This window comes from Camelina sativa, chromosome 9, assembly GCF_030686135.1.
Source record: "Camelina sativa cultivar CO46 ecotype springtype chromosome 9, ASM3068613v1".
NCBI lineage: Eukaryota > Viridiplantae > Streptophyta > Magnoliopsida > Brassicales > Brassicaceae > Camelina > Camelina sativa.
Window position 1 is genome coordinate 34,437,327 of NC_141888.1, and position 15,622 is coordinate 34,452,948.

At 35.4% G+C, this 15,622-nt stretch overlaps 3 protein-coding genes and 2 long non-coding RNA genes across 7 annotated transcripts; 4 read left to right on the forward strand and 1 right to left on the reverse strand.

Moving 5' to 3' along the window:
* Nucleotides 1-1,572: 1,572 nt before the first annotated feature.
* On the forward strand, nucleotides 1,573-2,601 carry LOC104712774 (uncharacterized). The gene has a single exon (XM_010429748.3). The coding sequence runs from the start codon at nucleotides 1,715-1,717 to the stop codon at nucleotides 2,393-2,395; it is 681 nt and encodes a 226-aa protein (XP_010428050.1). The 5' UTR covers nucleotides 1,573-1,714; the 3' UTR covers nucleotides 2,396-2,601.
* A 3,830-nt stretch (nucleotides 2,602-6,431) lies between these two features.
* Nucleotides 6,432-7,750, forward strand: LOC109126519 (uncharacterized). Of its 2 annotated transcripts, none has more exons than XR_015565866.1 (3): nucleotides 6,432-6,739; nucleotides 6,834-6,901; nucleotides 7,529-7,750. It is a non-coding gene; the product is annotated as an uncharacterized LOC109126519 (long non-coding RNA). The 2 variants fall into 2 exon arrangements; XR_015565867.1 differs by having other exon boundaries at nucleotides 6,432-6,735.
* A 387-nt stretch (nucleotides 7,751-8,137) lies between these two features.
* On the reverse strand, nucleotides 8,138-9,844 carry LOC104712775 (uncharacterized). 2 transcript variants are annotated; one of them, XR_015565868.1, is made up of 3 exons: nucleotides 9,172-9,703; nucleotides 8,910-9,063; nucleotides 8,138-8,462 (listed from the first exon to the last, which is right to left on the reverse strand). It is a non-coding gene; the product is annotated as an uncharacterized LOC104712775 (long non-coding RNA). The 2 variants fall into 2 exon arrangements; XR_755551.3 differs by lacking the exon at nucleotides 8,138-8,462 and having other exon boundaries at nucleotides 8,692-9,063; nucleotides 9,172-9,844.
* An 842-nt stretch (nucleotides 9,845-10,686) lies between these two features.
* Nucleotides 10,687-13,219, forward strand: LOC104712776 (receptor homology region, transmembrane domain- and RING domain-containing protein 2). The gene is made up of 4 exons (XM_010429749.3): nucleotides 10,687-11,369; nucleotides 11,538-11,771; nucleotides 11,889-12,296; nucleotides 12,384-13,219. Exons 1-4 carry the CDS (start codon nucleotides 11,240-11,242, stop codon nucleotides 12,959-12,961), a joined length of 1,350 nt encoding a protein of 449 aa, XP_010428051.1. The 5' UTR covers nucleotides 10,687-11,239; the 3' UTR covers nucleotides 12,962-13,219.
* Nucleotides 13,220-13,325: 106 nt separating this feature from the next.
* LOC104712777 (alpha-(1,4)-fucosyltransferase) lies at nucleotides 13,326-15,593 on the forward strand. The gene is made up of 3 exons (XM_010429750.3): nucleotides 13,326-13,961; nucleotides 14,556-14,729; nucleotides 14,816-15,593. The coding sequence occupies exons 1-3, from the start codon at nucleotides 13,485-13,487 to the stop codon at nucleotides 15,380-15,382; spliced, it is 1,218 nt and encodes a 405-aa protein (XP_010428052.1). The 5' UTR covers nucleotides 13,326-13,484; the 3' UTR covers nucleotides 15,383-15,593.
* Nucleotides 15,594-15,622: the final 29 nt, after the last annotated feature.

Consider the following 15,622-nt stretch of genomic DNA (forward strand, 5'->3'; position numbering starts at 1 on the left):
TGTCAATAGTTCATAGCAATTAACTTTTGTGAAATTGAAGTATTAGTTGACAATTTGATTTTGATTAAGTCGTCTAGTAATTAGTTTTCATTCAAATTTGGTTGCACCATAAATTTTAAAATTGACATCCACAACCAAAAAAAAGTATGTAAAATTTACATACAATGAACCTCGGCCTCAACAATGTAATAACGAACTTTAGAGGAAAAGTCAGTTGAGAAGATTATGGAGCTTAAATAAAGATAGTTATCTCGATTTGAGCCCACTGTTATTCTCAAAACAGCCCAAACTGATTTCAACCAAAAACATAATAAAGCACATATAATCCCAAAACCTTATAATATATATCTAGTATATTCTATTCAGTAATCATCTTTTAGATTTGTGCATTTGAATATTACATAAGAAATAAAAATTTGTTTTCGTGGGTCATACAATGTTACAACGGACAAAAGTTATAACTAACAAGATGGGCAGAAAACTAAAAACAGATAATTCATCGATACCAATTTGACAATCAAAACTTCACAAGGCCCAGAAGTTAGGGCCAATTAAATGATACACGTTACGTGCCATTAGCAAAGGGACGTAATCATATTCATACGAGTTGTTGATGTAGTTAATCTAGTAGTAAGGGTCAGAGGCGGCTCAAAATTGTTATGGGTTCTATTTATAATTTTAACCAAGATATCATATTTGTATGTTCTTTTCGAAAAAAACTAGACTTTAATAAAACCGACAAGTGTTTGCTAATATTGTTACGATTATATAAACATGTGAACGCTTTCTCTTTGTAAATTAGGACTACTCAACCACTAAATTAACTAGCAAATTACGTTTTGACTAATCAAACTCAACCAAATAATACTAACAAGCAATCTGATAAAAGTACTATATTCACAATCTGTCTTCATAGTTATACCATTAAGAATTTAAGACAAATCACGTTGGATAAACTAACCTATATTTTGTGATGGTTGCTTTGCATTAATTATATGCCATACGTAAAATTTTAAAATCATGTTAGTTTGTAAGTTGTAACTAACTATGGTCTAATTATACTGTCCCCTTCAATGTCGTGAATAACTCTCACATGTAGAACTGTCAAAATCAAATCTATAACAAGTTTTTGCTTTTGTGTTTTTACCGACTCATATACTCAGGATAATTCAAAATTAATTGTATCTTATTTAATTGAACTTTAAAGTTCATATCCAAATGTGTCTATGTCGTTTTCATCTCTAACGTCTAAGCCCATCAATCCAATGGGGTCGGTCGCCACTCTCACTCTTTAAATCTTTTACTTGCATCTTCAGAACTTTCAACGAATCAAGCGAGCCGTTTCTCAATTTCCACTAATACATATCATATCTACCAAAGATCTAATTCTCTCTGTTTAAGTTTCTCCCATACCTAAATTTTCTTAATCCACACTTAATTAATATTTTCAGTTGCAAGCGTATAAATAAATCGTTACGAAAATATGACTAGAAACAAAATAATACTACTTAGATGTGATAATTATGTTTTGCCATTTTTTGTTAATTATCATTATAGTAAGTATAATTAGTTGAAACAAAATTAATTGGACAATTTTGTCCTTATATTTTCCACAGTTTAAAAAGAGAAGTATCAGAGGAGACCAAACTAGTAAAGACCAAAAAAAAAAAAAAAACAGAGTTTCTCTTTGGATCACATTATCTCTTCTTCTCTCATGGATTCATCAAGAACTTCAAATGTATCCAAAAGATCCGATCCGGTTAGCTTTCCGGCGAAGTCATCCATTTCCTCTCGGAGATCTTTATCATCCTCTTCTTCTTTCTCATCATTCTCCTCATGCTCCTCTAGCTCCCTTGTCTTTCCCGGAGACTCTCCTCTGAATTCTCCGGCGACTCCTCTTCGTATCCTCGGTGTCCCTTTCTCATGGGAACAGCTACCCGGAAAACCTAAAGACTACTCTCATAGACTCAACAACAACCGTCAAAACGACGAATCTTTAAATCTTTTACCCCTCCCTCCTCACCGGAGTGTTTCCTTTCCAGCCACCGGGAAAAACCCTAAATCTAACAGCTCCAGTAAGAAGCATAGCTTCCCTGTGACGGTGAGAGATCCCTTCGCGGCTGCGTTGTTGGAATGTTCCAAAGACGAAGGAACAAACAGTGACGACGAGGAAGACGACGTCGACGGTGAAGAAGTAGATCGGAGGTTTCGAGGAAATTCCGGTGGTTCAAGCAAGGCGTTGTCAAAGAGCAGCATCGGGGACAGGTTTGGGTTAGTGAATCTCTACGGTTCTTGTCGGAGAACTTGTGCAGTTTCAGAGTCCATTGTTAATCTTCCAAGATCAAGAAAAGCTCCTTCCTACGATCATCTTCTTCTTCCACGTCGTCGCCGTTGATTTGTTCGTATTTGGTGATTTACTATATATATATATATTTTTTTTCTTGGTCTTTATTATATTTTCCCTGAATGTGACATATTATGGGTTATATGGGTTTGTGTTTTTTCTTGTTTTTCTCTTTAGATCGTAACACCAATGTATAATTCCGGGAACTTATTTACTTGTAAGTCGTAACCATAAATCCATATAAGCATATTCACTTACATATTTGTGTGTGACAACTTATTCTATACTTTAATGATCGTACAATATTCGTATGCCAATTATTTAAATATGGTGGAACCAAGTTTGAAGGTTCTGTCATTGATCTCTAGCTAGTTTCCAATCCCATTCCATGTGGAGAGCAAGCTAAGCTAAGCTATAGTGCATATAAATACAAAGTAACATTGAGTAACTTGTTATAGGATTTTAAACAAGGACACGAGTTTGTACTGACATATGATTTTGTTGTTTTTTTACTATTTTGAAGATGATGTTAATTTAGCATGCCTAGTAAATGATGTTATTTTAGCATGCCTAGGGACTCGAGGTGTGTTGTAGTATTTTTCGTAGAGTTTTGGAAGTCTCTAAAGAAATGGATCTTTCATTATTGTTGTTAGCACAAGGCAATAAAAAATAACAAAGTTGTTGAGCCACCATGCATGTCTTTGCACCAAGTATTTTTATACGTTTTCCATTAAATTATAAACAAAATTTTCTTCTTAATTAGATGGAGTTTCAATATTTATTTATTGTTAATAAAGACACTGTCTCGTCTTCTTTGGGGGTAAAATAGACCCCACCTTCCTGTATTTGTGATATCAAAATCACTTCCCTGGAAAAAAAAACAATACCATTCGTACCACTAAACTACCAATCAATAATTTGATTTTAATGAATTATATATATAAAGTGGGTCGAATATATATACAATAAAAACTGTAGTAAAATACAACAGTATTCAAATAATTGATAACTTTTAAAATAAATCATATATACAAAAAATATACATTAAAATAATATTTACTATTCTTGACAAGATGAAATATACTGAACGATGTAATGACAATAATATCTGGTTTTTTGACATGAACTATTAAAGATGTACAAATGATCAGATTAGATGAATAAATAGCTCTTTTTCAAATTCACTACGTAGTTTTTTCTGAAATAACTTTAGATATAATCATAGATTCAACATATGAAAAAAATGTAGTAAAAAACACATTATGTTCATTTATTGAGAATATTTTTTTTGTCCAATATTTATGGAGAATTTATTTGCGTTTGTTTTTATACATGTGCTACTAACTTTATTTATTGTGTGGTTATAAAGGTTGTGTGATTGAATTTCTGCAGGGACCCCGAAGAAATAAATAGTATGTAGTACAAATATACTAATATCTATTATGCATTATATGCAAGTATGCAGTGAAAAAAATGAAGTCAATAGTCAAATATCAGTGACATTTCATAGTTTCGTATACACAAATACTGTTTTGAGTGTTTTCTACATCTGAAAGCTACGCAACTCAGATGATGTAATATTTGAATAGCTGTTGACATTTTATGTCCCACGCTGTAGTTAACATGTCTTGATCATGCTTAAGATAGATTATGAACATTTTATATCAAATTGTTTGGTTTAGCGTACAAATTAATATAAAATAATAGTTTATTTTGGACTAAATATAAGACAAATGTGTCACGCAATTCAAACATGTCAAAACTTTCAGGCTGGGAAACTTATTCCCCATAGGTTTGTTTGTACCTGTTGTTGTCTTTGTTTACTTAAGATTTGTGATATATCAGTTTGCAAATGTATTGGAAATTATTAAAATACTCGCCACTGCAGGATTATTCCTTTTTTTAAATCTTCTCTTCGTATTTTAATCCCTATTTGTATAAATCATATTGTTCGCTAAAGTAAATGCACATAAATAATAATGAAATTTGCTAAGAACTTTTTTTTGAGGTTTCTGTTTTCGTTATCACTAAGTTTGGAGCTGGAGCACTGAGAGGAATTACCGAATTAGTGGGGAGCCAAAGAACCTAAATCCTAAATAAACGTGGGATATTAATGATTACCTATTTCTAATAACATTATTAGCCCTTTTTCAAAAAAAGAAAAATAACATTATTACACATAATTTAATTCTTTGACAATTAAAAAATAAATAAATAAATAATATGAACATTATTACTAGACTTTCATCATTGTCTGCTATGTATTCGCGTGTGTGCCTTTTACATTATTGACTTATGTCTGTATATTATAACGCCAAATAGTTTGAACAATATATTATATATAGATACCTAAACAATACTAGTATATCATGAACACATTTGGTATCCACCAAAATTGATGCAAATCATTAAAAAAAAAAAAAGCATGTCGGTTTAGTTGTATGCTATCAGATTCTGAAATGTTCAAATAAGTGGTAACTATTTGAGGGGAAGAAAATATAACTTAAACTTATAAATGTAAATATTCAGCAGTCGAACCACGAGGTGGTGGGCTAGTGGTTCTATCCTTAGTGGAAGAGTTGCCATGTTGGTCTAGGTAAGGATCGATTCTCCCCAAACGCAAGAATTGCTCAGCTTTATCCTTTTGGCCACATGGGTATGGGCCCATTGCTTACGGCCCATTTGCATAACCGGGAGGGACTCTATCCATGGGATGCCCTTCCCCAGAGAGATTAGTCTCGGATCCCTCTATAGGTCTGGGGATTTACTCTTTGAATTAATAAAAAAAATATATATATATATATATTCAGCAGTCGCATATGTGTGTGTGTGTGGGTATGTGCATACTTTTACATAATAAATGGAATTGGGATGAGACAAGATGGACCGCTATAAGTGATTGAGATATGTAGATAGCTTGCGACTAAAGACACCATGATCATGTCTTCTTTAGCACATGGAAATCAATATACTTTATAAATTGTATATAGATCTATGAAATATGGATGAAGCACACGAAGCAGGGTCCAGTTATATTGTGAAGGCATCAAATCCAAGAAAATGCAGTATTCTTGAGCGACAAACAAGCTGATAAATGTTCTTTCACTTAGAGTATTTTCTACAACAAAAACATAAGCCGGTGGTTATTTAATAAAGTTCGTAACATACATTTACGAGGGGTGTCTGGATAGTGGGATAGTAGATAGTAATCATAACGAAGCTAGGTCCGTTCAGTCATCAATACTATACGGGTCTGAATTCCCCACTAACTCATTAAAATGAAAAATCGCATTAATACAAATCACTAGTCTACATGTACTAATACAAACAGAAATCTTATTAATACAAATCATTAATCATAACTAGGCTATATGTACTAATAACAGACTAAACTGCTATTATTAATCATCAATCATAAACATGAAGATGAACATGAACATGAAGATGAACATAGAGCCACCTGACACTAATCCACAACGATTTGATGATTGATCTAAACTGCTACATCTCATTGAAGACAAACTACACAGTCATTGTAGTGTAGCACATAAGTAAACCAAGGAAAAACTAACAAGATTTATCTGATTCATGGCAAACAAGATATCGGGATATTCAATCTCCTTATTCTGAAAATGTTATTTGTTGTCGCAACTCGCAACTTCAAATTGTAATTTGAAGCTCGAAGTAAAGGTTCAATTAACAAAATGGGCCCTAAGGTTATAATATGCTGCAATTTAGAAATCATGTAGTTCATGGGCTTAGTTCAAGGCCGACGTTTTCTTAAAAAGACTTAATTCATGTTGTGTTTGTCATATGAACTCAGATAAGCATAGTGATAACTGATAACGAATCTTAGGGCATGTTTATAGGGGATCAGGTGAGGGTGATCTTAGAGGAGAAATATTGTAAGATCAGGTTTTAATAACTTTTGTTAAAAAGTTAGTTATTGGGAGAATAGGTATAAGGCCATGTTTATCGGTAAAACAATGAGGTGATCTTGGGCTTTATTAAAATGAGAAATAATGAATAGTGTTTTTAAGATCAGGCCAAATGATCTTAATTAAGATCTGTTCTTCAAGTGTTCTTCTGCTGACGTGTCACCTTATTTTTTCATTTCCTTCGAAAGTTTCGTTTTTATTTTTTCTTCTTCTCTCGCAAACCTCGAGCAGGCGAAACGACGAGATTTTTTTCCCTCACCGTCGTTAACTCGTGTCCACCGATTGTCGTCGTTAACTCGATCTTTTTTTTTTTCTTGAAATCGCTCCTCGATTCTGGTTAAGCTAATTGCTAGATTTGGGGTTTATATATTTAGTGGTGATCGATCAATCAATCAGTTTGATTGAATTTATTAGAAATCTTGGATCTTTCGATAGAAAATTATACTTACGATTGTGTGTGAGCCTCTCTTTATCTAGAACATGATTTGGATTACTCTGCATCTAATATCATTTGTCTTATAAGTAAGTGAATCCGGGATCCGTTTCTGCAGGTAATTTCAGGTTCAAGGAGATTCTATCAAGAAGACTTTGAGCTAAACTTCTAGTTTCCTTAACTCAAGTACGCATTTAACTATAATCTCTTTTAGCCTCTTATTGCGTTTTACACATTTCTCTTAGTCTTGTTACTCTACTGTGATAACTTCTAGTCTCTTTTGATTCAGCTATTGAACATGATGATCCAGTTTTTTTTTCTTTTAGTTATAGGTTTTCACAATGTTTAACCTATTCCCATGAGAGAACCATGTCAAGAATTCTTAGTTTTCTTGCTACTTTGTAGTTGCTTTATGTGATTCTACTTCACTCTTGAGGATTGTGTTGTTACTTGGTAGTTAGTATGATGGTAATAGGAGCGATCGTAAGACAACATTGGAACACTAGAAACATAGTTTTAGATTTGAAGATACCAAACAATGAAAACTAGGACCTGCCGAGATCACTGCAGAGCTTTATAGTAGTAGTATTGCAATTTGGTTCTTGTTCATTATTGTTCATTATTAATGTGTTAGGTTCAAGATTTTGCTCCCAACAATTCGTGGCTTTCTTCTAAAATGGGTTAAGATACAAAGGTCTTTAGGAGTTCGAAAACCAAATATTCAAAATCAATGCAGTTGCTCGTACTTGACTACTTGTATATAGTATCACAAATGTATGCATAGTTTCTGATTGTTTTCAATCATTTCCATAGAATAATCATGGGCTTCTGGACACTGATGGAAGGATTGTTGCTATTCGCAAACGCGCTGGCTATCCTCAACGAAGACCGTTTTCTAGCTCCCAAAGGATGGACACTCCCAAAGGATGGAAACATAGTATTAAACATTCTTAAATTATTTATTAAACATTAATCTATGTATTTATTAATCCATATATTTTTATGAATTTTAGTAAAAGTTTTATAAGTTTACAATTAAACATTCTTAAATTATTTATTAAACATTAATCTATGTATTTATTAAACATTTTTAAATTTCTATAAGAATATTATATTATTAAATCTTAAGATCTTATACATGTTCTTCCAATAACTAACTTCTTAACAAAAGTTCTTAAGAACTGATCTTACATTATTTTTACAATATTTCTCCTCTAAGAACACTCTTAACTGATCCCCCTATAAACATGTCCTAAGATCTTAAGATTTAATAATATAATATTTTTTAAAAAATTTAAGAATATTTAATAAATACATAGATTAATGTAATAAAAAATTTAAGAATGTTTAATACTATTTAATAATATAATGTTTATTAATATTTTTAAATATATTACAATTATAAAGATTTATAAAATAACATTTTAATTGCAAACTTATAAAACTTTTATTAAAATTCAAAATACAATGCCATATTTTTATGAAACAAAAAAAACATTGTAAATAAAATTTTTTAAAAAAAACAAACAGAGCAAGTTTACAAGTCCATTTTTTGCTATATATGTTGGTTCAGTTGGGGGAGGAGTTGTTGTTCATCACATTGATGATGCACAATTGTGTAAACAAATAGACTTGTAAATGCCGCAGACTAAGCAATACTATTTGCTTTGAATTCCCCCACTGGTAAGCTCTATGATTCAACAATAAAAACTTGTACACTGATGAGCCTATGCGGTATATGTATCACCTGCCAGAGGTACATTTCTCATTGCCATATCATCATCACACATTGAAATGTATCATAGAATATTGGGGCAATGTATGTATCACAGATCAACGTTGTGTTGGTTTCAGGAAACTGATGTTAAGGCCAAGACAAACCTCATTTTGTAACTCAGTGATTTCTACTAGTTCTACATAAGGAGAATGAGCAGTTTAAAAACATTGAATCCTTTTAACTCTCTACTGGATATATCTTTACCAATATCATTTTATTTAAATCCACACACTGAGTGACTGTTACAATGAGAAACCAAAGAGAGAAGTGGTAACCATACTTTACTTACAACTGACGCTACACATAGATGAGTATTTTGCGACAGAGGCTACCCTTTTGAGCTCCCTAGGTAGAGCTTACATCAAAAACTAATCCTCAAAGCCTATGAACATGAACAAAATAAGACGATTTGATCACCTGTTACTGGATAAAGATCATACAGCCTGTTCACCTGTTACCATCATCATTTATATCGGCTGCGAGTTTCTTCTTAGAATGTGGATCCCCGAGACATTCCAAAACCGTTATCCGAGAATCCTCCTTCATTTCAATCGTAGCTTTGACTGTAAATCTGAACAAAATAAAAACAACAACAACAAGAAGATGGATGCTAACACTAGTAGATTCATATAAACTCAAATATAAAAAAAAAAGAGTGCAGAAAATGATGTCCACTTACCTGCATGAAACCGTGAAATTGAGGGATGCTCAAGAGCAAAATCACAGATATCATCACGTCTAAACAAGTAAGCTCCTTTCTCATAGCTGCAAAGAGAGAGAAAAAACATACGAATTACAATTAGATTCTTCCTTAGATTCTTCAATTAGCTTGGGTTCGCGTCTATAGAGACAGATTCGTCCTTAGATTCTTCAATTAGCTTGGGTTCTACTACTTCAGTTGTCTTCAAATCAGGTTGGTTAGGGTTTCTGGGAGGTGGAGGGTTCATCGACGCGACTCCCGTTATGGTTGAGGATTCGTCGCTTGGAGAAATCGACACGGTGTTTGGTTCAGGATCAGAATCATGGATAGGGTTTCGCGGCGGAGGAGGATCCATCGGCGATGTAGTCGTAGTCGCCGTTTCGCCTTGTCGCCATTTGCGAGAGAAGAAGAAAAAAAAATGTCGAAGAAAAAAAAATGTCGAAGGAAAAAAAATTGAAACCAAGCTTTCCGTGTGACACGTCACCTTTAGATCAGTGGAAGAACTGATCTTATTTAAGATCAATTGGGCTGATCTTATGAGTACTGTTCAATAAATTTTAATTTTAAAAGCCCCAAGATCACTCATGTGATCTACCGATAAACATGGCCTTACAAGGGTTAAGAAACAAAAAGTGAATTATTGTTCAGTTCCAATTGAAGAATTCACAGTCACACTAGTTAAACTCGTAATCAAAATGGTTGATGCATACAAAGCCACGATTAATAATAGATATGAGCTGATTATGTATGTGTATGATGGTTTTGGATAAAAATTTTTTATTAAAAACTAATGATTATTAAATGATAGAATTGGGACCATCATGTTCCGCTGTCTCCAATAGTTTACGAACGGATACAAGTTATCTAGAGGATTTGTTCAAATTTATTTTTAAAAATACAACTTTCCACTTCTTTGGTTGACTGTTTTATTCGGGAAGAAAACATTCAAAACAAGATAAAGACCTAACACATCTAGTAGGTGTATAACTTAATAGTAATGATTAATGACAAAATTGACAACTTTTTTTTTTATAAAAAATTTAGGTAACCATTAACTTGTGTGTGATTTTACTGCTATAAATGGTTTTTGTATATGATCAAACTTACACATCTTTAGAGCCGGTTATATAAAAGATCAGAAAATAAAACAAATATTTGACAAATTGCTTATAATTCTTGACCCCAATCCTTAGTTTATGTTGGTTATGCTCTGGACCGGCCTTGTTTGCATATCAATGAGTGGTAAACCAAACGAATCAAGCCAATAGATCCACAAATACAAAACCAACGAGTGGTAATGGTAAACCAAACGAATCAATCAATCAGTGGATCCACAAAAACAAAACCAATGAATGGTATTAGTAAACCAAACGAATCAATCAACCAATGGATCCACGAATACAGAACCAATGAATGGTATTGGTAAACCAAACGAATCAATCAACCAATGGATCCATCCACGAGTACAAAACCAATGAGTGGTAATGGTAAACCAAACGAATCAACCAACGGATCCACGGAAACAAAACCAATGAGCTCATGACTCCACACTTTTGTACTACGTGTAAATTACTATTTTTAAATAATTTATTTTAAAGTTTTCATCAGTTATCAGATCATCCGGTGGATAGATGCGAATATACAAAAATGCTGACAAAGTAACCTAACAGAACACGAATCGGAGAATTCCAGATAATCTTATTACACGAAATAAGTAAATTTAGCTTTCCAAATCTCATCTCTTTCTTCTCTTTGTCTTGTCTCTATCTCTTTCTGTCGGCTCAAGAAAGAACCCTAAAAATCTCCAGAAAACAAAAAAAGATCCTCCTCTTCCTCCTCCTCTTCAACTACCCCATTCAACGATCTGAGTCTTGTGTTTTAAATTTGTTTCCTTTTGATATGGTTTAGAATCTGTGATCTAAATGGAAGCTGACGTGTCAATTTCCTGAAACCCTTATCGCCAAAATTTCCAGAAACCGAAACTTTTTCTTTTTCTTTTTTGTGTTCGTTTCGATTTGTTTGAGAACAAAGAGGCACGGTAGGGACGATGATGAATCGTGCTTTGGTCCTACTCCTACTTTTACACGTTTTCACTGTTTCTTGTTTAGCTTCAGCCAAAGTTATTCTCATCAGGAACAACCTCACTCTCTCTTTCGATGACATCGAAGCTAATTTTGGTTAGTTTAAAAATCTCATCTTTTCATCTTTTACCTCCTCTGTTTTTTCGTTTGCACCGATTCAAAATTAGTGTTGGGGTTTTTTAAATCTGTAATTGGGTCAACGCTAAAAAGATGAGATTTTTAATATGTTTATTGCTAAATTCGTCAAAAAAAATTTTGTTGCAGCTCCGACAGTGAAGGGTACAGGTGAAATTGGAGTGGTTTATGTAGCTGAGCCTCTTGATGCTTGTCAGAATCTAATGAATAAACCAGAGCAGAGTAGCTCTAATGAAACTTCCCCTTTTGTGTTGATTGTAAGAGGAGGTTGTAGTTTTGAAGAGAAAGTGAGAAAAGCTCAGAGAGCTGGTTTTAAAGCTGCTATTATCTTTAACAGTGAAGACCATGGACCCTTGATTGCAAGTGTGAACCTTTCTTTCTTCTTTAGTTTCCTGTTTTGATCCTATTTGATTCTCAAATGTCCTCTGCTCTGGTCTTTTGATGGCTTTAACATTTGAGGTTTTTGTTTTTTGTTTTCAGTGGCAGGTAACTCGGGTGGTATAAAGATTCATGCGGTATTCGTTACTAAAGAAACGGGAGAAGCCTTGAAGGAGTCTGTTGGCTTCCCCGATACTAAAGTTTGGTTGGTTCCAAGTTTTGAGAACTCTGCGTGGTCGATCATGGCGGTTTCATTCATTTCGTTGCTAGCAATGTCGGCTGTTCTCGCTACTTGTTTCTTTGTCCGTAGGCATCGTATTAGAAGGCGGACAACATCTCGGTCTTCTCGAGTCCGTGAGTTCCACGGTATGAGCCGCCGCTTGGTGAAAGCAATGCCGACTCTTATATTCAGTTCTTTCCACGAAGACAACACTACTGCATTCACTTGTGCTATTTGCCTCGAAGACTACACTGTTGGAGACAAGCTTAGGCTCTTACCTTGCTGCCACAGTGAGTATAAATACAGTAACTTTAGGAACATTTGTTGGAACTAGCTAATATATTTATGTTTCTGCCTTTGTGTGTGTGTGTTTGCAGAGTTTCATGCTGCGTGTGTTGACTCGTGGTTAACCTCTTGGAGAACGTTCTGTCCAGTGTGCAAACGAGATGCAAGAACAAGCACAGGCGAGCCTCCAGCTTCAGAGAGCACGCCATTACTCTCATCAGCTGGATCTTCCTTCAACTCTTCCTCTCTACACTCTTCCGTCAGATCATCTGCACTACTGATCGGTCCTTCCATGGGCTCATTACCTTCTTTCTCTCCAGCATACGCAAGCTCATCCTATATCAGACAATCTTTCCAGTCTTCCTCTAACCGTAGATCTCCTCCAATAAGCGTAAGTCGTAGCTCTGTGGATCTAAGGCAACAAGGAGCTTCTCCTTCTCCATCACCATCACCATCATACATTTCCCATATGGCTTCTCCACAGTCTTTGGGATACCCGACTATCTCCCCTTTCAACACGAGGTACATGTCACCATACAGGCCTAGTCCGAACAATGCGTCACCTGCATTGCCCGGATCATCAAATTATCAGTTTCATCCGCTACGTTACAGTGAATCAGCTGGAACTTTCTCTCCATACGCCTCTGCAAACTCGCTTCCCGACTGTTAAACCAACAACAACCGGTCTTGGTTCTGCACTTCTGGTCATATAAGATTATTTGCTTTGCATTTTGAGTTTTTACTACGAAAACGTACGTGTGGTGCTTGTGTGTGTGTGTGTAACGATGCTCTTTATAGTTCTTTTGGTTGAGATGAACATCTTTCGGGTTTAGGTTAGAGATTTTAATACTTTCACTATACACAAACTCTGTTCCTTTGTAGAAAAATATGAGCTATGTATGTATGTATATGTATATTCGTTTCTCTCTTGTTGCTTGTTCAAGTATACAACTCTGTAATTATAAGGCCCAATAGAGAGTTCATATTAATCATACAAATTAGGCCCAATAAAGAGTCCAGTTTCTAAAAACGACGCCGTTTAGTTGATTTTGGTAATTTGGTAACTGGGACCAAGTAGAGAAACTGACTACGCTTAAAGTGAATGAAGACAAAAGCTTCATCCCACCGTTGGCCGGACTATTCTTCTCCGGCGTCGTCGAGGATCTCCGGTGGTTTGAGGAACCAATCTCACCATGCCAATGAGGCACCTCAACGCTGTCGCCGTTTTACTAATGATGTTCTTTACTCTCTTAATCCTATCTTTCACAGGAGTTTTGGAATTCCCATCTGCTTCAAATTCGATCGAGCATCCAACAGACCCGGCAACGAAATTACCTGATTCAGCATCGGATCCGTTCAGTGACGTCCTCGTAGCTTATAAAAAATGGGACTTTCGAGTGGGTTGTGCTCGGTTTAAGGAGAATCTTAAGGATTCGATCCGTGGCAATGTTAGTTCGGGTTCTTTGCAAGTACCTGGTGGTGGGTTTGGTTGTGGTAAGCTTAAGATGGAGCATGTTAAAGTTTTGGTTAAAGGGTGGACTTGGATTCCGGATAATTTGGAAAATTTGTATTCTTGTCGATGTGGGATGACTTGTTTGTGGACTAAATCACCTGTTTTGGTTGATTCACCTGATGCTTTGTTGTTTGAGACAACAACTCCTCCGCTTCAGGTATATTGCTTGTTTGATTCTGGTGGTTTTGTTTAAAGCAAGCGTTTTGGAGAGTAGTTTATAGATTTGGATGATTAGGACAGGTTAGCTTACACTGAACTTGTGATGTCTGCTGCACTCTAGCTCTTATGTGGTTGTGTTTAGGTTATCAATTCTTGGATTTGCTGTGGGTTATAGTCTGAAGAGCTGCATTTTAATGGATCTGATTGTGGTGTCATGTCTTAGTATGAAGTTTTTGAGGAATATGTTCTGGTTCTCTCCATTGAGTGTTTATGGTGTTCAAGCTACTAGAGAAGATGTTTTGGTTTTGGGATTCACTCAAAGATACGAAAGTGTGCTACAAAAAGTTCTTGTTTTTGTCCGGTTTTTATGAACTTTGTATAATGCTGTTCTTGTCTTGACCAATTTGGAGATGGAGCTGCTTGTGTATTGATTTTGGAAAGTGGGACATAGTTTTGGATGTTCAGGGAAAATTAAAATCTCATACGGTCTTATTTTCTCTCAAATATGATGTGTGATCCTTCAGTGTCACTATAGGTGATCTTTCAAAGATTGTGATCCCATTGATGCTGAGTTTCTTGCTTATTTCCATAGAGACGTATTGGAGATCCGCTTCGTGTGTACATGGAGCTAGAGGCTGGAAGAAGCCGCTCAGGCCGTGAAGATATATTCATCAGCTACCATGCCAAAGACGATGTCCAAACAACTTACGCGGGTGCCCTCTTTCATAATAACAGAAACTATCACATCTCTCGACACAAAAACAATGTAAGTAAACCTGTTAAACTCCAATTCTATATGCATTTCTCTTTCATGTCCTCTGTTTTCTAATTGGAGTGTTAACCATTGCACAGGATGTTCTGGTGTATTGGTCTTCCTCAAGATGCCTACCTCACAGAGACCGCCTCGCAAAAAGCCTACTCGATCTGATTCCCCACCATTCTTTCGGTAAGTGTCTAAACAATGTTGGTGGCTTGGACGCAGCGCTCTCTATGTATCCAGAATGTGCTGCCGAGTCCAACGCTGAGCCAAAATGGTACGATCACCTCCACTGTACCATGTCACACTACAAGTTCGTCCTTGCAATCGAAAACACAGTCACTGAATCATACGTGACCGAGAAGCTTTTCTATGCGCTCGACTCAGGCTCTGTTCCGATATATTTCGGGGCCTCTAACGTGCAAGACTTTGTCCCTCCCCATTCCATGATCGACGGTAGCAAATTCAGCTCGATGCAGGAATTGGCTACGTACGTGAAACGGCTCGGTGATGATCCTGTTGCTTACTCGGAGTTTCACGCGTGGAGGCGGTGTGGACTAGTGGGGAACTATGGGAAAACCCGCGCAGTGAGTCTTGATACGTTGCCGTGTCGGTTGTGCGAAGAGATTAGCAGAAGAGGCGGGAAAAACGCTGGAGTTTGACAAGCCACCAGTGGCCTTACAGGTGTGTGAGATTGTTTACATTTAGAGCGGTTTCTGATTCTGTAAATGTTATCTCATGATCTGTTTCTGATATAATGTTAATAGATTACTGAAAATATACTACTTCTTTTGTGGAAAAAGTTCCTTATTGTAAATTGTAGTAAATAGACCAAAAAATTAAATGACATACACAAACGTGTAGTTCATAAAATCATTTGGTAAATCAAACAAATATTACAT